This window comes from Pungitius pungitius, chromosome 4 (genome assembly GCF_949316345.1).
Source record: "Pungitius pungitius chromosome 4, fPunPun2.1, whole genome shotgun sequence".
NCBI lineage: Eukaryota > Metazoa > Chordata > Actinopteri > Perciformes > Gasterosteidae > Pungitius > Pungitius pungitius.
The window spans coordinates 3,715,489-3,738,821 of record NC_084903.1 but is presented as its reverse complement, the minus strand read 5'-3'; the positions used below and the strand labels follow the sequence as shown (position 1 = coordinate 3,738,821).

At 46.6% G+C, this 23,333-nt stretch overlaps 1 protein-coding gene and 1 long non-coding RNA gene across 5 annotated transcripts in view; one reads left to right on the top strand and one right to left on the bottom strand.

The window, feature by feature from the left end:
- tshz3b (teashirt zinc finger homeobox 3b) overlaps window positions 1-12,226 on the bottom strand; it is a 32,660-nt gene extending 20,434 nt beyond the window's left edge. For both annotated transcript variants that reach the window (XM_037485461.2, XM_037485468.2), the window contains exons 1-2: window positions 12,092-12,226; window positions 11,020-11,556 (exon numbers count right to left, since the gene is read on the bottom strand). In XM_037485461.2, the coding sequence (XP_037341358.2) occupies window positions 11,020-11,059 (40 nt within the window). In that variant the 5' untranslated portion in view covers window positions 11,060-11,556; window positions 12,092-12,226. The remainder of the gene's footprint in view (window positions 1-11,019; window positions 11,557-12,091) is intronic.
- Window positions 12,227-12,811: 585 nt separating this feature from the next.
- On the top strand, window positions 12,812-22,403 carry LOC119227038 (uncharacterized). Of its 3 annotated transcripts, XR_005121305.2 has the most exons (4): window positions 12,812-12,949; window positions 13,070-13,228; window positions 15,854-16,037; window positions 16,679-22,403. It is a non-coding gene; the product is annotated as an uncharacterized LOC119227038 (long non-coding RNA). The 3 variants fall into 3 exon arrangements; XR_005121303.2 differs by having other exon boundaries at window positions 15,854-22,403; XR_005121304.2 differs by having other exon boundaries at window positions 15,825-22,403.
- Window positions 22,404-23,333: the final 930 nt, after the last annotated feature.

Sequence of the window (23,333 nt, the reverse complement as noted above, 5' to 3'; positions counted from 1 at the left end):
AGGAGGGAGCATACCAGAAAGCCCCACAATGCAACTGCTGGGAAAGGATGGTCGTTTTAAGAAGGAGCCATAATTCTTTTTTCTATATTAAATCTACCCATGAATATAGGGTAAGCTGCATCCTGTCTGGACAGGTGTATATCTTCCATTTGCTCCATGGAACTGTTAGGGTAGGAGACTAGTCAACACCTTATTCACTCCCTGCACGCGGTATTGTAAAACACGAGTTAACTACTGCATGTGCATGCGGTGTTGACAAGGCGTACGAACTGACTAACTAGTGATGGATGAACGAAGGCAAAAACACGGGATCTGCCGCCCTGCGAGGACGCGTTCGAACATGGGCTGTAATGGTAGGACTCTTCTCCACCCTTTGGTGTTTCTCCTCTCCCTGTTGCCTCGCCAGCGTTGCCTGCCCCGTCACGGCCTGAAGAAACATGTTGGATTCAAGGGTTGTGGGGCTCTAAACACCAGCTGAGCAGCCCGTCAGCTCAGTGAAAGGACACTCGCGGGCTCTTGGGGTATAACTACCTATGTAAGCATGAGTAGCCGGGCAGGTTGTTATTGAGAACTGACTTGGCTGAGGTGTTCTTAAATGCCTGTTTCCAGTGTATTTCGCTCACAGGCTACTCCACACCGTTCCATGACTTCGAGTAACGTGTTGATTAAGCCTACAGCAACAGCTTGGCTCCGTGCTCACGTTTCTATGCGAGAGGCATGATGACAAGGGCCTGTTAGGCTTATTTAATGATAAATAAATGATCTTCTTCGGTCTTACTTTGTATTGGAGGTCCTTTCGTGAGATTCTGCGGGAGTGGGAGCACTCGATGGTCTCTGATTGGTGGAGCCGCTCGCACTGATTGTAGGGTCACGGACCAGAATACAGCGCGACGAACTCGTGGATTCAGACATGTTCAACAATATGAAACTTCCCGTTGTTTTAAAATGACACCAAATTGAATTCACATTATTCCTTCGAGGTGAGTAGACGGTGTTTTCAGGTTGCACTGAAGCCTTCGCCTTCTTCCTTCCGTACAATGATCTGCCGCTATTAGCATGCTGGACAAATAGCATGGTGATCGCTTAGAGATACGGTCAATGAGTCGATGAGTTATCTTTTCTTTTTAGTTTGGATGTCACAGAAATGTAATCATCCCGACTAATACCAATTAAATTACGCTGTGCCATGAACAAAAAGAAATACATTACAGATACAGATTATATACTAAAAAATGTTGACTCATTTAGCTAGAACGCATCAAAAAACTCTGTTTTTTTATTTCCTTAAAAAGGACTTTGCTGCTACTAGCCAACGTTAAGCCCCAATGATTTGCAATGATTGGTCACAATCAGAGTGAATACACTGTAGTTCCAGCCATTCTGCTGTACAGTACAGTGAGCTGCAGGGGTTACCAAGTCAGTACTTTTGGAGAACACTCTTTAGGAAAGACCTATCTGTGTTCCGATACAAGATAAAGTCCTACCTGACTCCTTTAAATCTTCGGACTAATGGTGAAGGGGACAAGGAACGCCTCAAGACACAGCACTGATCTACACATCTAGTAGCACCCGACACCTGTAAAACACCTGGAAGTCTTTCCCCTTTGAATCGCTCCATGATACAAAAATAAGAGAGAGGGGAGGGGGAGGACAGGATGTACAAGAGATTTGTCAACTTTATTCATTCAATTCTGACCTTTTCACCTTTTTGGGAGCCTCAAACCTTTAACCCTTCCCTTTTGTTTGTGCTTTACTGTTCCACCCTTCAGTGAGACCACGACTGACCCCTACCTTTTCTACCTCCCACCCCCCCCCCCCCCCCCCCCCCCCCCCCCCCCCCCCCCCCCGCCCTCACCTACACCTGCAGTGTCCTGTCACACACACATACACACACACTCAGATCTGTAGCTCAGGTTACAGCTCTGTAGCAATCCAGTCTAAATAATATAGCAGTGATGAATGGCAGGGCCAGATTCATATCCATCAACAGGCTGTTTTTTTTTTAAGGAGCATCCATCTTCTATAAGGCCTCCCTTTGAAATCGGGGAGAAGTGAAGAGAGAGAGAAAAAAGACTGCACGCTGGAACCCGTGGGAGAACCCTGGTGCGTACGTGTTAGACACTGTGACTGATACACGCCTGCGAGCAACCCCCCAGATACATAAGCTCAGGAGAGAGAGAGAGAGAGAGAGAGAGAGACATACACCGACTGTTATTGACACCATAAACACAAAACAAGCTGCTTTTGCGAGGAGATTAATGGAACAATGATTCACAATCTATACTTATTTATGATAGGTGACATTGCGTGTAAAATGCAGTTTTAAAGTATTTTCTGTATATATCCCAAGCAGACAATGAAGGGGACGTGGGGAGCAGTGCAGGGCCAAAACATTTGGGAAACTAGTACAACCGATTCCTCCTTCTTCTTCTTCTTCTTCTTCTTCTTCTTCTTCTTCTTCTTCTTCTATTTCTTCTTCTATTTCTTCATCTCACACACTCGTTTCACACACTCAACACCAGTAAATCCCCTCGCTGCTGTCCCCCATACCTCCCTCCCTCCCTCCCTCCCCCTGCAGACACACTGAGGGACTGTCCTACACACTAAAACACAGAGACATATGTGGGCTTGTAAACCACACACACACACACACACACGCGCGCGTGAGGGCTCTGGCAAGACCCCGTTTGATAAATGACACACGTCATTGTGTCAGTGAGAGAAGGGTGGGTCTGTGATGTATGGAGTGGACGGTGAGAGGGGGAAATCGACTGTTTGGCAGTGAGACGCTGCACACCCCCCCCCCCCCCCACCCCCCCACCCTCAAGCCCATTTTGGTTAACGGAAAACCTTTGAAAGACAATCCGCGCGTTAGCGCATTAACTCGCAAACACACTGATTTCCTCTGTTTCATTTTTCTCCTTCCTCACGTGCCACCTTTTTTGCATTCCCTGGCTGACTTACAGAGAGAGGGAGAGAGTTCATCCAGGCAACGGAGGAGGAAAAAAGGGAGCGAAAGGGCTGCTGGAGGAGGAGGAGGAGAAGGAGGAGGAGAGCGGTGAGGAAAGGGCGGGGGTGTGGACGGGGGGGGGGGAGGCTAACGATATCAATCACAGTCCCGTTTGCAACAGAGATACCAGCATTCAAAATAAAACAGCCAAAGCCAGACAAATAGCCTTAACATGGGGGGCTGTGTAACCTGAGCCTCCTCCAGCAGCACCCCCAAAACTCCCCATTCGGCTCCGTTTCCCTTTCTCTCCCCCCCCTTTCTTCCTCCCCTCCTCGACAATCTCTCTCCTGCCTCTTTTCGCTCGTTGTCGCTAGCAGGCGAAGGTGGCTGACATCTGCAGAGTGCATTTAAAGAGGAGAAGAAATGTGTCAGAGGAGTGTGATGCACTCTTTTGCACGCATGCACACCAATAGACCCACACACACACACACACTCGGGCCCTCCCCCCCCCCCCCCCCCCCCCCTCGCTCGGTTTCATTAGCTCACTGGCAGGGTGGCACTTCTCAAGCTCATTACTGAGGAAGGATTTATGGCGCGGCAGCCAGTGGCGGAGAAAAGGCATCTGTCAATAATTGCAGGGAGCAGCAACTCCCATCTCCACCAGCTTGAAATCTCATTAGGTATGCAGTTATCAGGCATAAGATCAAAAACATTACTCCAGCGCCGACACAAACCGACCAAGAAACATTAATTAGCAACAGGCCCTCGCAGTAGAAAATAAAACAGCCTTCCCTCTCACTCCTCTCATCTCTCTTTTTTTCTGCTCTTTGGCACGCCAACCGTCTCTCTCTCTCTGTCTCTCTCTCTCTCTCTCTCTCTGTCTCTCTGTCTCTCTCTCTAACCTGCTCCTCTCAGGGAGCGTTCCCACCGAGCCCTAACAGGGCCGCAAGCCGCACATTCGGCGGGCCGAAAGCCCCCGCGCGACGCCCTAGAGGGCCGAGGATAATTCCTGATACAAAAAAGGAGGGCCGAGGCTTGTTGGACTTTTTTCTGGCAGTGACTGAGTGTGTGTGTGTGTGTGTGTGTGTGTGTGTGTGTAGGGAGAGCAGAGGAAGGCGCTGTCAGCTGAGAAGGATGTCAGCCCGGGCTGGCCCTGATTACCGGGCCTCAGACGGGGTCTTCACTGGCTCCCTGCCTTTCATCACAGCCACCGTCTCTCACACGCACGCACGCACACACGCACACACACACACACACACAAGACTGATGGCTGCCAGTCTCGCCTATAGGTCCAGCCAAAGCCTCCGTGGGAAAAAGGGAAGCGAGGAGGTTCTGATTGTGCGAGCAGTGCGCACAACCACAGACAAGACATACACACACTTTGCAACATAAAGGCGACCCCCACTGAGGGTAAGAAGAAACCCAGACCTGGAGCTGAGCCCAGATGACACTCAAAAAGATGCGCACACACACTACATGCTGTCTGTTGAACACGTCCGGGGGGTGTAACGGCGTGTACACGCGATAAAAATAACCATAAACTGGAGCCAGTTGTCTTGCTGGAGACAAGCGGCGACTACTGCTGAGTGAAAGCAAAGGGGTCCCGGGTGTCGGGGTGAGTGTGACGTGGGCGGACCACCCCACTGACAAGTGTTCCATAACGCAGCAGGTCTGGTCTAGAGGTTCCTATAGGATCGCAGTGAACGCACATATATCTGCTTTGTGTCATCACAGGATGTGTGTGTGTGGTGTGTGTGTGTGTGTGTGTGTGTGTGTGTGTGTGTGTGTGTGTGCAGAGATCACTCCATTTCCTGTTTTAGCCGTTTTTTTCCCAGGGTGCCTCAGTGTGGGTCCAGCAGTTAAATCAGACCTCACAGCGAGGGGCTGCTGGTTGGATCGGACCGAGCAACCTTTTGCATCGCTTTTATTACGACCACGTTCAAATACTTTTGCTTTAACGTGTCCTTGTAAAATATGAGAAGAAGCGAAAAACGTGAATATTATTCCGACACAAAGTAATAGCATTATTAAATCAGTAGCCATCAACTCATTCTGTATTCAAAGCGCCTTCACACTTCTACTGCCATGAACATTTGGATATTTTAGATCATGTATATGTTTCATACACAATACACTATAATATTGAAATGTTTTTTTTATATTTATTTGACCTTTTCTTGTTTTCTTATTCTGCCTTATTATTATTTATTGCACTTTTGCCTTTTGTGTCTGCCACCGTGGATTTCACTGCATATTCTGCAATGCACATAATATCTATGTATAATATTCAATTTAAATTTCAACATGGTACTACCAAGATTTGTTTTGCTTTATCCATAAGGGCGGTATCAGAGGAATATAATAATACAATAAATATATAATATCTTGGAAATGAATTGTGTTATTTCTTCTGCGTTTAATTTTGAAGGCGTCCCTTGGAAAAAAAAGAAAACAATGACCAAAAAAAGCTAGCGCAGCAAATCCTTGACAATCTTGGGGTGAGGGTCTCTGTCCTGTGCTCTGTAACCTCTCACGCTGTCTTTGCACACGCCCCTCCACAAACACAACCCATCGCTCTGTGCTCACAGCAAGGGAGAGCAGGGGGGCGATGGGAGGGAGGGAGGGAGGGAGGGAGGAGAAGAATGGGAGGAGGGGGGGAGAAGAAGAAGAAAAAAAAATGAGGAAAGGATGCAGCCTCGTGAGCCAATTTAAGAAATAACTGCTGATGCATCAGCTATTGACTGTTTGAGCGCTCGTGATAACGCTCAAGGCAAACTGGGAGCAAAATGACAGCATCAACTGCCTGCAATAAAGTGCAGCGCGCCAGACCAAGGGAGCTCTAATTGACAGCTGTCAACCTAATGGGAGCCATGACGGAAGATTCTGGGAGAGGGAGGAAAAGAAACAGTGTTTAGAAACCATCAGCCACTTATCCTCAAAGAAGGGAAGGGAGATGGGGGTGGTGGGGGGGGGGGGTTTGAGGGAGCCGTGCCCCCCCCCCCCCCCCTCCCTCTCCGTCTATGATTGTCGTTTGTCTACTTGCCTCGCGATTTCATTCGCCGATGCTGTCTGCTGCCGGTGCACGTAACCTATTTTTTTTTTTACAATCTCATTACCTCACTGTCTTTGGACCCTGTGATAGAATATTTCACTGTGCAACAGTTCTCCCCACTCTCTCTCGTTTCATTGTGGCGCGGCGTTGTTTGGTAGCAGGAGAAAAGCAGAGGAGGGCCAGAACTAATCACAGTGTCAGTTAGCTGCCTGGGAAAGACTCCCTCGGCACGGGGTGGTGCGGGGGGGAGCCGGGCCGCGTCTCAAGAGGGTGAGGATTGGTGAGGACTTGCATCGGCCATGTTAGCAGCGCGCGGATGACGCTAACACTGTGGTTTGCCCGCCCCTCATCGCACGTCGCATTTCTATTGGTGTCAAGCGTTGTTTCATTTAAAACCGTTCCTGTCTTGACCTTATCGAACAATGAAGTTATTCGACAAGAGATTTTCCAAAGTAAAAATATTTTTAACCCTGACAATTGTCTGGTGACCCCATGGGTTAACCTTGTTGCCCCTAACTAGGGACTCCAGCCCCAGGTTTGGGACCACTGGTATAAAAGAGACTGTAAAATGACTAAATGGGTTTCAAAGCAACTCTACAAACTATTTGAAAAAGGGAAAATAAATATATATATATATATATATATATATATATTCTTGAAAGAATGATTACGACTTTTTCGTAACAACGAAGGTTTGCAGCAGCTTAAATGCCACTGTTCATGACGACAACATTAAGCGCATTACATATTTTTACAATAGAAATGGGAGTGCACGACTTTCAACAGGCAAAAAAGCTTTCTAAATATACCATAAAATAATACTATTTTATCACTCCTACAGAGGACTACGCTGTAGCTAATAGTGGCATGAAGCAAAGGGCTGCTGTCTTTAAAGAATCATTTGTCACCCTCCTAATCATTAACGCAATTATCAAGATATTTGAAACAAGGTTAATGGGCTTTATTGTGTTGCCATGTTTCGTTATAGATGGGACACAAGGTGCCCGAATATTATCATCATTTGTCTCTCACAAACAACATCGGCTCTCATGTAACGCGTGTCCTTGAACCGCAAAATGCCATTCACATTCAGACCGTGTGCGCGTGTGTGGCGACTACATGCGAGTGTGCCTCGCTCCCTCCTGTGAGTGTGTGTGTGTGTGTGTGTGTGTGTGAGTGTGAGTATATTTAAATGGGCCACTGCATCTCGACTTAGATCCACCGCGAGTGCAACGTTAACACACATCAAGCATGATTAATCTCTCGCTCTCATCTACAATCAATCACACACACACACACACACACACACACGGAGGCTGCAAAATCCCAGAAATCAGCTGCGTTTTCCCTCCTCGGCTGCTATCTATCCCCGGTTGGACAGATCCAGATCTGTCTTGATGTTAATATTTACATAAATCATGCTTAGCCCTTTTGGACACCACGCTGATGATCGGTGTTTCTGAAGAAAAAAAAAATCCACGCTGGGGGTTGAAAAATCCTCCCGCTCGGGGAAAGTGTCATTGAGTAGCTAATAATGACCGGTGTCAACGTCATCAATCTGCAGAAGGGGGGCTCTCAGGAGAACAATGCACGCACACACACACACACACTCGATGCTATGTTAACACCACGCAGCTGCTCCTCGCTGCCAAACATCCTCCGTTTCAAATGACCCAAACAGAAACAATAGACGTGCAGTTGCGCACGTGAGGATGTAGGATTTTGGAGTTGTAAAAAAAAAAAAAAAAAAACGCCACACAGGTGAACAAACACACCGGAGGTGGAAGCTTCCTGTCCCTCAACAATGATCCGTTTTGTCTTGGCTGGCTTTGAAGTGCAAAAAGCCTTGTCCTTCTGCTTCTGATCAAACAAACACCCTTTGGTCTGAAACAACGGCGTGGGCCCCCGCGTAACAATCCTCAATGCTAATTATAGGGGTGACCTGCGTTGGCGTCCCGCCCGGCAACGGGTGACGGATCGCGCTCCAACGACGGCAACGCCAACAAAAAAGATGTGGTGGGCGGGGGAATGGTTATGACTGGGGAGGGGGGGGGGGGGGAGGCAAAACGGAGGACAGTGTAAGATCAAGTTGATTACATCCAACCACGCCACGGAGCCCTAATTGGCGAGCGTGACAGTGTGCTGAGCTTGTCATCTCCAATCATTAGGCCCGTCAAGAGATCCATCAGATGCTGCGGCTAATTAGGAGAACGCTAATGAAGCTGGCAAAACAACTCCTCTTCTCCGGCGGGCTGAACGCACACCGATGGAAGCGCGGAGGGGGGGGGGGGGGGGGAGGGAGGAGAGAAACGGGAAGGGTGGAGACGCACGTGTGACGTGGGAACAGGTCGGCTTCACGTCGCTCCCCTTGTGCCCTACAGAGGGCTGGCGGCGTGTGACGCCCGCGTCGGAGTGCGCCTAAGCGTGGCCGGGGCCAATTACGACCACGTGAGAGACTCCAACTAAGCGCGTCTAAAAGGAATGCCCGCTTGGTAAACACGCTGACCTTTAACTAGATTTACGGCTTCATGTTGATTTCTAGCAAATTTAACGGTTGAGTGAATCAGCGAAGCCCGGCGTGTTCCGTCGGCCATCTTTGACCGCAAAACCCCCGAGGTTAGCTTCATTTCCGTGGGTGCCGGGTAGTAAGGACCAGTGACATAAAAGAGAATCGAAAAGGAAAAAAAAAGCGGTTGGGTTGGGCTCCGGAGCCCCCTCCCACCCGAGTTCCTAATCAAGGCCTATGATTTGCCATCCTCCCATAACTCCTGCCATCACTCCGGCGCAATCAATTTGTCATCACTCTTTGTGTGCCATCCAGTTCTCCACAACCTTATAACTTGCAGCTGTGAGCGCGGGAAGGAGGGACCGAGGGAGAGTGTGGGAGATGTGGGGAGGAGGGGGAGGAGGAGGAGGAGGAGCGCAGGGTAAAAAGATACGGAAGAGAAAAAAAAGAAAATAGCAATCTGCCAATATTCTAAAGTGAAACTTCTCCCTCGCCCGCATCAGAGAAATAGATGCCCTGCCTTCTCTGCCCGAGCACTCGCTCGCTCATTCCGGCTGAATGAAAAGTCTTCAATCCGTCCGTCCGTCCCTCCGTCTGTCTGTCTGTCTGTCCACCCATTCCTTTACCCCCCCACCCATTGTGTCCATTAGGGCTAAAGCCTTTTGATCAAGTAGGGCCCTGGGCTGAGAATACATAAGACTCTCTCTCTCTCTCTCTGTGTGTATGCGTGTGTGCCAGCCTCTGATTGACCATTAGGGCCATTGATGAATGCGGCTGTCAGAGGGCAGACAATTAAATCAAATATGAAACAAAGTCTCTCCGACGGGGCCCTCCTGATTGAGCAAAGCGCTCTCCCTCCCGCGACGAGGGGCGAGGCGTGTCGCATGCTTGTTCCTATGCACTATGAAATCACTGCAGCGTGTCCTCCCAGCATGCACCGCCGCCCACTTTGGAATTTACGTGCGCGTGCCCCTTGGGCTGAAGACCCCGGGTTGACTTGAGAGTGAGAACAACGTTGCGGAGAGGGGGTGTGTGTGCTGTAGGTGGAAAGAGCACGAATCGCGACTATTTCCCTGTAAACGAAGCGTCCCGAACACCACGGCGACGTCGTACATGATCTGGCGAGACTCTCCCCCGGTCTCCAACGGGCAACGTTCTATAAAACGAATGCCTGAGAGCGCTTCGTTATCCTCGTCAAGTCCGAGGAGAGGGGGGAGAGGAGGGCGTGAGGGGGTAAGAAATCAAAGCTAATAAAAATGTGGGCTGGGGGGGGGGGGGGGGGGGGGGGGATACATACAACAACAACAAAAAACGCAATTAAATGATGGCGTTAATGGCGAGAACTTTGTGAGGGCCAGACGTGACTTCAGCAGGCGCGCGAGGGAGGGAGAGAGGGAGGGAGGGAGGGAGGGAGGGAGAGCCGGGAGGCGGAAGGGGGAGGGAGGGAGGGAGGGGGGGGTGATTTATTGACACTTATCGGGAATGAACAGATCAAAGGCTCGGTCGGATGACAGGCGATCAATCAGGTGTCCAATCAAAGATGGCAATTGTCCATTAAAGCTCTCTTCCACTATGCACTCACTCCTCCGGGGATGGGAAATAATCTTTACAAGAGAAGGAACTATTCTTTTTTTTTTCCACCCAGAAACCAAAAGGGGAAAAAAGAGAAACAAAAACAGTCCGGGACTGTGAGGATAAAAAAACAAGGATGCTCATCAACTCAAAGAGAAGTTGCTATTTTTCGGTTTTAAAGTGATAGAAGGTAACAAAAAGTCCCTGAAGCCCGACGTTGGGAACCAGAACACCTTCCAAAAGCTTCCAGAAGGTGACGGCGTACCGGCATCACGGGGGAGACCACGCTGAGGAACGCTACGCTGATCACACGAGGCCAACGAGGCCGAGAGAGTCCGCTTCCTGCGAATCGGCCTGGAAGGTTTTGGAGTTTAACACGACTGAAGAAATCCAAAGGCGTCAGAGGCCTCGGCGACAGCCGGCTCGACCCCTACGGTCTCCCCCCCCCCCCCGAGCCCCCGTCTACACACACACACACACGTCCTCGCTTCCGCCCTGAAACTGGTCTAAGGGAAGGAGGCGCCGCGAAGGAGCGGAAAACGGGGAAAAAAGAGACGCCGCGAACGAGGCAAATGACTCTTATGTTGGATTAGTGAGACAGCTATGCCCCGGCTGACCTTTGACCCTTTATTCGGATGCAATAAGATGACTACCGTAACTACCGGTTGGTTTAAAAAAGTCCAAGTGGGGTTTTTTTCCGACAAAGGTGATTGAAGAAATATTGAACAATTACAACAGTCAAAATGATTCTCAGTATTATTAGACTTCAACTGGTTAATAACAAAGGAAAGGAAATATAGAGCATATCTACCATGTGAGGTAAAAAGTTGTGTTGAGAGGGGGCTTTGGTGAGGGAGGGGGGGTGGGGGCGGGGGGTCAAAACAGAGAGGAGGGTGAGAGAGAAAGGTCAAATGCATGGGCGCAAAAGCCGGTCCGTACCTGCTGCGCGCCGAGGCGCCTCCTGCTTCCTCCGCGGCATGTCGGCTTCGGCGGCCCGGCAGGGCGCTCTTCTCTGGCCCCGCTGACTCGATGCTTCCCGGAGGTATCCGCGGAGCTTTGATACAATCCCCACCACCACCACCACCACCACCACCCTCCCACCCCGGATGCGCTCTCAGGGCTCCAACATAGGTCGGTGTGAGTTTGTAAAGAGGAGGAGGCTGGTGTGCAGTTTGTTATTAAACAAGAAGATGGTAATTTAAAAAAAAGGGTCAAAATAGAGAGTGGTGGATATTTAGCGCGGCTCCTCCGGCTGGCGGCTCCTCTCCGTCGGTCGCTCTCCTGCCCCGCTCCACGCTCCGACTTGGATGGACTCGGTGGAACAGCAGGAACAGGGTGAAGGGGGACGAGTGTACCAAAAAGAAAAAAAATGAACACTGAAGTTTTTTTTGTTTTGTTAATTCTCTTTCAAAGACGCTTCGTGTCGATCCGTCCGATCCCCTCTACTTGGCGTCGGAGGCTGCAACAGGCTCGAAGCTTGAAGGGGGAGGAGGGGAGGAAGGGGGAGGAAGGGGGGGGGGGGGGAAACCAAAACGATCGCGTCAGTCGAAAAGAAGAAGAGAAAAAACAAGAAAAAGTCCGCCAAACAAGGGGACGACATCAAATCAAAGAGCTGACACAAGTGAAGCCTGCGCCTCCTTCTGCGGTCCAACCTCTCCGCCGCTGATCGGCGTCACGTCGCTCCTTGTCTATCTCACCCCTTTCCCTCCCTCTCTCTCTCTCTCTCTCTCTCTCTCTGCCTCTCTTACCCCTCTGTCTCTCTGTCATTCACTGCCCCCCCCCCCCCCCCCCCACCTCCACACTCCGTCCTCCACTGAAGCGCTGTGCTTTATTTATGCTTTTGAAATGTGCGTCAGTCGTAATGCAGATTGATCCAAGGAGCGCCATACCGGGGCAGACTATGCGGACAAACGCACGTATATAAATACACAAACGTATGCATACACACAGTATCAATCCCGAGCACGCGGGCACGGCTGACAGCGTGATCTGAGCGGAAATGGATACTTACTGTACGGGGTGGTCCTTGATCCTACCCATGAGGTCGCACCGCTTTTCCTATCTTCTTTTCTTTTTACGCGAAATTCAAAGGCAGGAGGTGGCGGAGCAGCCGAAACGTGCCCGAACCCATCTCATACACATCCATCCGACTCGCGCAAGTCCCGTTGCTTGTAAGAAGGGGACAAACATTTTTTTTTTCTTTTTAAAGCCGCGCGCAGCTTTTTCTTTCAGTTTGTTATTCTCTGCAGCGGAGAGATTTGGAGGAAGAGGAGGAGGAGGAGGGGGAGGAAGAGGAAGAGGAGGTGACGGCCGGGTACTCGTCGCCTAACACGCTGCCCTGCTGCCTCGCGCGGAGCTTCGACGTTTCGTAGTTGCTTTGCTTTGGAGAAGAAGAAAAAAAAAATCCACGGAGGGGCAAGTCACAGCGTCAGTGTGTGGGGGGCGCGTGTGCGCCGCGCGACGCTGCAACTGCGCGCGCGCCCGTGTACGTGTGTGTGTGTGAGCGTGTGACTGAATCGATGAGATACGCGCTTGATTGGGTCTCCCTTGTTGTAATAATGTACATGAGGAGGAGGAGGAGGAGGAGGAGGAGGAGGGGACGGGCTCGCGCTGGAGCTGCACGGATCACCACGAGCTGCAGACAAACACTTTGTTTCTCTTCTTCTATTTCTTCCTCTTCTCTCCGCGTGGCCCGATAGGAGCTATTTAAATCAGCCACGCAGTGAATCAGACGTGTCTCCCCCCCCACTACACGCTCTCCATCCCGTGACCAGAAAGGCGCACACAAAAAAAAAACACCTCTCCAAAAAGTGCGGTCCCTTTTATTCGGCACTGAATGGAATAAAGTACTTTTTGCTTTTCTTCACAGGTAAGAGCAGAATCCTTCAGATACAGCTTATTCAAGGATGTTCTGGAGATGACGGTGATATCTCTCTCTCTCTCTCTCTCTCTCTCTCTCTCTAAATCTCCCTCTATCTCTCTCTCGCAGAGAGAAATAAAAAGTTTCGGGGATTCAACTGAGTTTGGAGAAATGGAGGAAAAGGAAGATATTTTCCTTTAGTTTTTTCAAACAAACTCTCGAGGTGAAGACCAGCGGGTGGAAGGATTGTGAAGAAGGGAGTTGAAGGACGAGGTACAGCGACGCAGGGTGAGTCCTTCTGTCTGTCTGTCTGTCTCTCTCTCTGCGCCAGATGTGTCGCCGCCTCTCGCGAGTCACAAATTGCCGGAGAAACGGCTCTCCTCGTCGGATCCGCAGCCTCTCTCCGTGCGCTCCGCGTCTCCGGTAAATCGGCGGGGGGGAGGGGGGGGGGGGGGGGAGTCCGTCCGTTCTCTCTCCCGCTGGCGGCGCCTGGTTGAAAGGGTTTGTTGATTCGGTGACTTCGGTGTGTCGATCCGAGGATGTTTTCTCCCTAATCTAACCGACGGTGTGCGCCGCTCCGCCACTGCGTGCCGTTGGATCCGCCCAAGCATCTGTCCGTCTTTCCATTGGCGCATCCATCAGTGTCACACACACACACACACACACACACACACACGCACGCACACACAGCTGCTGTGCGCACGTTCCTCGCGATGCCTCCCCCGCCCATCCTGACGGTGTGCACTCACACATAACGCTAATTCACACGCGCAAATACACACACACACACACACACACATATACACACACACGCACACACGTACACATACGCGCGCGCGACGTTCTCTCTGTCTGATTGACGCAGCCCACTTTCTTAAAAGCCCTTCGCGCGAGCGCGCTAGAAAGGAGACATTTTCTCTCCTAAATTGTAGTCCGAGTGTTGTTCATTCAATTAGGTGTTGGGGGAGGCGGGGGGCGGGGGGTGGGGGCTCTCACGCGGTGGCACTTTATTCTTTTTCATCTGGACGTATACAAAAATAGGACAACTTCTTGAGAATAAAACACTCCGCGGGTGGTCGGTGCGTTTAGAAAAGACTGCAAAAACATGATGAAGTGAAAATAAAGAGGTCGCTTCCAAATGTTCATTCAGCACACACACATGTTGATAATTGAATGAGTCTAAAACTGATCCTTAGCAAGTCAAGGACATATCGTGTCGATAGCCCTAACATGTTTATTTGTGTTATTATTATTATTAAATGACAGTATGACAGTACGTGTCGTAGTAAAAAATCTTGCGCTCCTGGCTAAAATCATATAGGCTCTCAATAGGAATGTAGACAAAACCAGACGTGACTACTATGGCCAGAGGTCTGAGAGAGGGGGGGGGGGGGCAGAAGGACTTTGATTCACACGCACACAACACATAATAAAAGCCCTTTTATGACAGTATGAGTTCCCAACAGTTCAACAGCTTTACTCTGATGGAGCTGGGGATTTATACCGGGGTACAACAAATTATAGAAAACACACAAAAGACAACCCAACAGTTTCCGGATGTGCCACATGTGTACGTGGGGATTTCGTTCAATGTTTTGGCGGAGGCGGTTGGCTATTCAGGAGTTGAGTGAAATAAAATCACGACGCCAAACTGCTTTTTGGGACTGTTGCAGGAACGCGACCTGCACAAAACAAAAAGTGTTGTCCTTATAATTAAGGTAGCTTATTATAATCGAGCCAGGACTTTCTGTGATGTGTACTTTCAGTGTACTTTTCTTGCGTGGTTATTGTTTCCCCTTCCGCCATCAGTTCCCAAAATCCGATGAGCCCAAAACGAGGTCGTACTATTTCTTTGAACGTTAATAATACTTCTGACTGTATTAAAGTATTTTTTAAAACCATTACCCCGTCATTATATATGCAGTTTATGAACACACGCACCGACACATGCGTGTGTGGTGTGTGTGTGTGTGTGTGTGTGTGTGTGTGTGTGTGTGTGTGTAACACGCATTGCACGCCGCATTGTGCCTGTAGTGCGCTTTGTCACTTAATATTGTTCGGTGTTTTAAAGCATGAAGCGGATCATCGCCGATATTCACACCCTTTGAAATCTGCACACTGGTACCGTCCAAGTTCGTTAGGACGCTCGTAATTCTGCATGAGGACCCCGACTCGATCGTCCTCTCTTATAATTAAATATATACATTTTCTTTTCTTTTCAGAATGTCGTAAAACAGAACAAAATGTTATTTTCTTTTGTGCAGAGATATTATTTACGCAAGACTCAGAGGCGTTATTTGAGCATATTAACACCATTTAATTATTTTCCTAAAAAAAAAAAAAAAGCAAAAGCAAAGGAGCTGCATTACAAAAACATTAACACAATTCAGATGCTGTTTCCTCTCGTTGGGGGGCCTTTTTTATTGGTCAAATATCACAATGCCACTTCGTCCTCGCTGATAATAAACTCATTTAAAAGAACCATTTTGCCGATGGTTGACCGCAGATGGGTCATTCTTAAGTGCCTCTGACCACATGAAGAGATTTACTTCTTCCCTTTGGAAACATCATATGGAGAAAACAAATCTGCCGTGACGTATATGAGTTCACTGGAAGTACAGGACGCGGACCCTGTTAAGGAATAACCGCGTGAATGACTGCGTGGGACGGGGGGCGGACGGCGGGGGGGGAGGGGGGGGTGTATGGGGGGTTCTCATGTGAGGAAGTTAATCATGAACAATCGTAAAATTGGTTGCGAACAGTTAAAGAGTGAAGCACAGCTTAAAACGTTCCAACAGTGTGAGTTTACGCACGCACCGAATGTCATCTGGTGTGTGTGTGTGTGTGTGTGTGTGTGTGTGAAATCTGGTTTTCACCCATGAAGGTCAGTAATGCACGACGGTGTTCCCTCAGTGTCCAGGTGTGGTTGTGTGTACCTGTGGTTGTGTGCGCTGGCGGTGCCTTGGAGATCCGGACCTCGCCTCTGCCCTCGGGAACACTGCAGTCGTTACGCACGAGTCGGAGCATTCCAAAACGCCGCTCCACGGACGCACGGACGCACGGCAGGGCGCGGATGTTGGCACTCCTGCTGGACTGGGTAAGTCTAAACTCTATTCTGTCCGTTTTTAGTATTTGGGGTTGTTCATAATAAGCAGCCGAGATTAAGTCGACTCGGAGTAAAGTCACAAAGATCACAGGAGCGTCGTAAAAGCGCACAATGAATTACATATTTGTTTTTTAATATTATATTTTGGTGATATGCGACCCACACTTACTCAAATCAATGTATCACGGGAGTTATACATATTAATATATTTTATTTTACATTATTCTTTTAAATATAACAAGCAAATTCGATTTTTTAAAGTTATTTTATAAGTTGCAAGATTTTAAATTGCTTGCAAAATAAACGCAGGATTCTCTTTTTTATAAGAACTATCAAAGCCCAAAATCAGTTTCATCCACTCTCACTGTAGACAGTGAGTGTGACAATACCTGATGTGTTAACCTGATAAAGTACACATTTTTACTATTATAATGCATCTAAAATCCCTTTAATTCAAATGAGAAGAAATGCAAAATAAATTAATTTCTCCTTCTGAGTCAAAATAAATTCTGGCATGAAACTAAATTGTAAATGAGATATAGTAAAAACAATGTCTCCATAAGGCAGGCTGAGAGGAGAAATCCACAATAATCCTTCAGGTTTAAAAGTTGTTTTGATTTTTCTCTTCACAGAAACCTGCTTCTCATCAGCCTGTTTTGGGATTTTCTTCCTCTCAGCCTAAGGCCGTGCCTTTGGCTGTTGGCTACAACCCTCCAGCCTTTTTCCCGCCTCAATCTGAGACCGACTTCTTTATTATATAGTATTAAGGCATTGACGATATCTTGGTGGCCTTCTCCCAAGAAAAATAAGAACCCATTTGCATGGAGTGAGAGAAAGATAGAAAAAAGGAGGTCAGGGTTGGACTCTCCTCAAATAACCTGAAAAGTTACAACATGCACCAAAAAACAACACAACGCACTGACAAGAGAAGCTGAAAGAGATTGAGTGGATGCTCTCTCTCTCTCTCTGTCTGTCTGTCTCTCTGTGTCTCCCTCTCTCTCTCTCACTGTGTCCCCAGTGTCCTCCCCCAGTCCTCCCCCAATCCTCCCCTCTCTCCTATAGCTCGTTGGGTGTGCTGCAGAGCTGGCGGGGTTGAAAGGGCAAGTGCTGACCGGCCCTCTTTCTTTCTCTGTCTGCTGTTACTAGGTCACCTCACACACAGACACGCACGCTCACACGTGCGCACAAACCTCGCCTCGCGGTCAGTGTTGCCACCAGGGAGAGGGGTAATTTAAGCCCTCCTTGATGTAGCCTATTCATCACTGTCCTGCAGGCTACGCTTCAAAATTAAAGTCTGATCTACAAAGTTGGAGTGATATGAGATAAAAAAAAATTATAAAATTGGCAGAGGTCACAAGGTGCAACACGCTCGCAGCGCGATGCCGTGGCTCAGCTGCCCTGCATGAGGTCCTTAAGTTATTTGATCTCTATACTGCGTGGATTGTGTTCTTTTTGTTTTTGAGTGGAAATTGTCAAAATTACCAAATGACGAGGAAGCCTGGTGGGTCAATGCTGAAAAAAACTTGAATGGCCAGTAGTCCTCACCAAGGCCTCATTGGGATGGCCTACATTAGGAGATTCGTGTGTATTCAATTTACAATAAAGCCCACATTTAACACATGAAGATTCTATAATATACCAAAAAGTGAAATTGCTCACAAAACGTTATTGGTTCAAGACCCAAAATGAATACCATCATTGAGAAAAGACATACGATGTGCCAAAAAGGAAAATTTCAATACAAAGGCAGGTTTAAAGTCAAATATTACTGTTATCTCTTGGGTTTTATTGGACATGGCTCCTCACTGTTTGGGTTTCAAGATGCCCCATATTCATGGAAAAATAACTTTCTTTCTCCTCAAGTCATGTTTTTTTCATTCAGATATTCAATGATCTTCTTTCAGATTATTCAGGCAGAAATGTTTTTAACTTGTAGTTACTTACTTACTCCTTTTTGCAGGTTACATAGTTGGTCACAAAGTACCAAAGGACGAGGAAATATTATTACACAAAAAAAAAGAAACCTGGTATGTTTTGCATGATAAGCATATTGATAGAGACATCGTGGTAATAATACCAATACCCATTGAAATAAGTCACCTTCCTATTAAAAGAAGCATAGCGCTGGACATCCCTGAGACCCAAACACAAGGAATAACTTAAATGAAATGTTATTTTCACGGTGCTTTGTCAGAGAGAGAGTGTTGGAGGAGGAGCGAGAAACACATCGGCCCTCTGGCTTCCTGCAACCATCGATCCAACGAGCCCGAAGGCCCGTCTGCTGCTGGAAAAGGGAAAAAAAGGTCTCTAACTAAAGCCTTTTTTAAATACATCACACAAACATAGTGAGACAGGGAGATGAGGATAACAAACTGTTTTAGGTGAGCACATAGAATGTTGAGTAATTTCACCAGCTCCGATATTTTTAGAAGGGGCAGGTATTTCTTTGGAAAATGTTTGCGTCTCATGTCTGATGAGTTTACACTGTTTATCAGCGTACAGTTTGACGGCTCGCCGCTGGGTGAGTCACTGCTTCCTCCTCCCCGTGTGTGTGTGTGTGTGTGTGTGTGTGTGTGCGTGTGTTTGTGTGCGGAAACCACGCTGACAGCTGCAGCTCATTACAGGCACTATTACTGATGGGGACTGGGGGAAATTCCTTCTTCCACAGAGCAAACCACCCTGTTTACCACACACACACACACACACAGGTCTCGCTTATTCATAAACCAGAGATGCGACATTTATAACTGAAGCAAGAACAAAACAAATCAAATTGATACATTTAGCAAACATTTACTCCTTAGTGAAAAATGACGAATAAAGAAGCCATCTTCTGTAAAAGGAGGAGGCGCAGAGTTGATCTACGCAGTTGCAGGAGAAGGGACCACATCCTCCACCTGTGCATCAAGTGTACTCTTCTACATGTAGTAGACGTAAGTTGTGTGGGTGTGGGTTCCTATAAACACACACACAGCCACAGGGTGAGCAAACTTAAGAGGAGATGAGATCACCGGAGCACTCTAAGCCCTTCTAAATTGGCAAACAGCAGCGTCACACACACACACACACTCAGCCACAGAGTATACAGTGTCCAGTGACGTTAATGAGAGGCCTGAAAGCCAGACACACATGTGCTAGAGTCATTAGGGAGGACTTCATAGCTACACTTCAGGCCACTACGCTCCATTACTGTACTTCACTGGTTACACTGCTTGAAAATAGTGGTTTTTCAAAGTCAGGTCCAGGGACCACCAGGGCTCCTCGGAGAGCCGCGGGGAGTTCCTTGCAAAATTAAAAAAGGTTCGACCAGTTACCTGTTTTTCTTTATCCCATTTATTTGAAGCACCATGTTGTTAGGATATAAAAAAGCTCCTCTTGCACAAATCTATTGAGAAACATTTATAGTTCTGACGAAGAACTGTTTTTAATGGATTAGGAGATTTTTCCTTTTATGATTTGTGGCGGCGCGATAGTATTTGTAAAGGCAGATGTACTAGTAGAATAAATATTAGTTACACTTGTTTAAGGTGATCGCTTCTATCTGGCTTTTGAATCAGAGCATTTGTTAATGATCTAAAACCAAGAACGAATGGAACACAAAGGGAAAAGGCTAAAAAACAGATGTTTCATTTCAACCATTGTGCACTATACACAAAAAGGACAGTATTCTTTGGAGAGGAATGTAGCCCATTATTCATGAACACCAATAGTCCAAAAAATGTGCCACTGGGCTGACAGCCCATTTGTTCCACAGTATGTTGTTCTGAAAACAAATACCCATTGCAGATTATGCTGAATGATGTCATTGGACTTTTGTGATATTTTTTTCTTTGGATGGGTTCATTGGGTAGAAGCAGGAGGACTGACACCAGTAAAGTTAAAGATAAGAAAAGAGGCCCACTGACTTACATTGAGACCTCAAAATGTGATTCAAGTAAAAGCATGTAATTACGAATCTTTGAATCACAAAGAAGCAAAAAAATATGAATGTCTGTGTCTGTGAAAAGATCTGGATCTGTTAGTGTTAGTTAGTTTTCTCCAATCTTTATGGTACAGAAGAATAACACACATCAAGCTTTGGCCAGTCAACACCTATCAAGAAGTTCAGATGAATGTTATTTTTAGGTTTAAAAAGAAAGAAGAAAATTCCCACCGATCAACATCCGAGACTCCAAATGAAAACATTCCAACATAAATAAATTGCTGAGTTTTAGTTCAGCGTTAGAGTTTATGATTAGAAAGAATCCTATTTTTTCCTGGATTGTTATTAACGTCTAAATTAGAAGGCAGGGAGTATTTGGAGAAGCTCTACCAGAATCTCTTGTTGAACATTATTGACAAAAGCAGCTTCTTCCAATTGTAGGCAACCAATACAGAAAAGCATCAGCAGACCAGTGGCTCCCAAACTTTGGCCCCCTTTGAGGATATGTTTTGAAAGTAAATCTGTGTCATCGGGTATTGAAAGAAAAAGGTGATTGAATTTCTAGCACTGAATATTTATGCAATGAAATTATGTATCTGGACGTTTTTCATCGTTAAAATACTGCAAAAAATTAAAGGGCAAAAAAATCACTGTTAAAATATTCAGCCGCAAAAACACCAACATCCGGGACACTAAGGTAGAGCAATCGATTCTAGATTCAAGATCAGGAGCGTGCGTGGTTTTTTCAATGCGAGAAATTCAATCACCTTTTTCTTTCCATACCCGATGACACAGATTTACTTCCATAATATGTAATATGACTTTGTAGTAGCCTCTCAGCTACCAACATGTTCCAACCATCAGTCCCAAAGTGGTCCGTTTGCTACTCATCCCCCTTCTGTATGACACTTGGAGGAATTTCTCTGCACAGATTGTATTGTTGTTGGTTTTACTTCCAATGCAAAAAAGCTCAGGGATCAACCCAAAGTAAACCAGGTTACTTTATACAAAATATCTTATCGCGTTAATCTCAGGCCTCAATAATCACATCGATTAACACGTTAACTTTGACACCCCTTGTTTTTTTATAAAATGATTACAAACCACTCAGCAGTGTTATTGCATTTTGTAAAACAGTAAATTTACTTCAATTATTGAAGTTGGGAAGAGTGCAAAAAGCGTGTCTTTTTTGCTGTCTTTCTAATGCTTGAACCTCTCGCTACCGCCCCCCCCCCCCCCCCCCCCCTGTCCCTGGGCGGTTGAACGGTTTGGCCAACTACTACCCTTTCTGCCCAAATAATACACTCTACTACCCCCCTTGGCAGGACCATTTTCCTGACTACTACGCCCCCCCTGAAGTTGTAAACCTAGGGGAAACACTGCTATCTGTTTTTTTTTTTCTTTACCCCCTTGTTGGGCCGCCGCGGTCTCTGGTGCTCCAATAAATGACATCTCCACCCAACAAAACTGCATTGTCTAGAATCTTTTCTTCTTTAAACTGACATTTTGTTTAATGTTATGTGGTATATATCCAAAGACCTGGAATGACATTAACAACATATTCTTTAATACATACTTTATTCTTAAAAAAATACTGGAGTGTTTTCACTGTATTATTCAGTAATACCATATGTAATAGAATAACATTTCACATTATTGAAATATAATAAAAATAATAAAATAAATAACAAATTCATTTGATGAAACCATTGCCATTGTCATTCCTTGGCTTACCAAGGCTGATAGCTTGGCATTTAATGGGTGTATCATCAGCTTAAAGACGAAAATTGTTATTTGCAGCCAACCAAAAGACTTAGGTTGAGAAAATCACCCAAAACATTCAGTGTCCAGAGATTTATTGTAAGCATATTCGAGCATAACCTAATAATGCTGTTATCCATCTCCCTTCTGTCATGACCGGAGAGAGGGAGAGAGAAAGAGAGATGGTCTACTCCACGTTGTGATGAATCTGTTGCATTAATCAACCTCTTAAATTGGAACAGGCTGCCTTTTATTAATTATGTTCAACGCGAGGTTGGTAGAGCCTCACCCAACCACCCCTCCCTCTTCGTTTAGACACAAATCACTTCCAGAAAAATAAGGATGGGAGAGAGAGAGAGAGAGAGAACTAGAGAGCTTCATTACAATTAAACGGGGAGGCAGTGAAAGAATGACGACAGGTATTTAGATAGTAAAATTAGAAGTGACACAAGGGTGTTTGAAGGGTGATGGAGCCCTTTTGGCATTTCTAGCTTTGAACAGTTTAACCATCTTTGGTTGGAGAAAAAGTAGTTCTCGTAACGCTTGCAGATGCTACACAAGTAGTGTGACATCACTGCATTTCAGATAAAAACACTTTATTTCATTTTAAGTTCACTTGTGTTCCTTAATCATTTATTTCAACGTTTTTGGATCTGGTCCGCATGAATCAAATTATTTAGTTTACTAAATTACTAAAGTTTACTACCAGGCAGCATACTAGCTAAACTTTAATCGTCACAGGCAGCGTGATCCAAAATGAATCCACATTCTGTTGAAAACACTCAAGCCTAAACTAAGCCTGGCCGACCTTTCTGACCTTTTGGAGGACTTCACCATTAGAATCTTGTTTTTATGCAGATGTGCACACAAATGGAACAGTCTGAGCTCCGAGAGCTCAGTATTTCTCTTTAAGCAACAGCTCCATGTTGGAGTTGAGTAAAAGACGGCGCAATTAGGACCATGTGTTGGAGACAATGCATGCCTGGGGTACACGCATCTTTCAGAGTTGCCGCCCCACACGACGAGAACCTGCTCTGTTCACAGCAACACAGTTCGGTGCCGAATCAACTCCAGACCTCCGGTCTGAGCACGAGGAGCAGAGCATGAGGGATAACAAGAAAAGTTTCTCTCAGAGGTAGACTGACTTATATGAGTTCAAACCTTTTGCAGTCAATAAAATGGAAGAATGATGATTATGATGGGCATAGTGATTCATATTATAAATGATACCCAAAGAATACCAGAAGAAGAAATGAAAACCTAGCTTAGATGCATTTTATGACACACTTGGCTCTTGTAATCTCATATATACTATTTGTGTAACTGTAATTATTGTACCCATTCAACCAACACTTAATCAAAGATGATTCCGGTTATTTAAATCAATATGCAAAACATTTTTGAAACGTTAGCAGGCACAGAAAGTAGTATTCATTTTCGCTTTGCAGTGTTCTTGGTGCAGCTGGTACTTGGAGCAGCTGTGTGGAGGCAGGATAAGTCAGGTTGAGATTACAGGTTGGTAGCACTGAGGGCTCCAAGAGCAAACAATACACATCTAAAGTCGCATGCATCCACTCACCGCTGGAGTATTGAATGGTAATTCA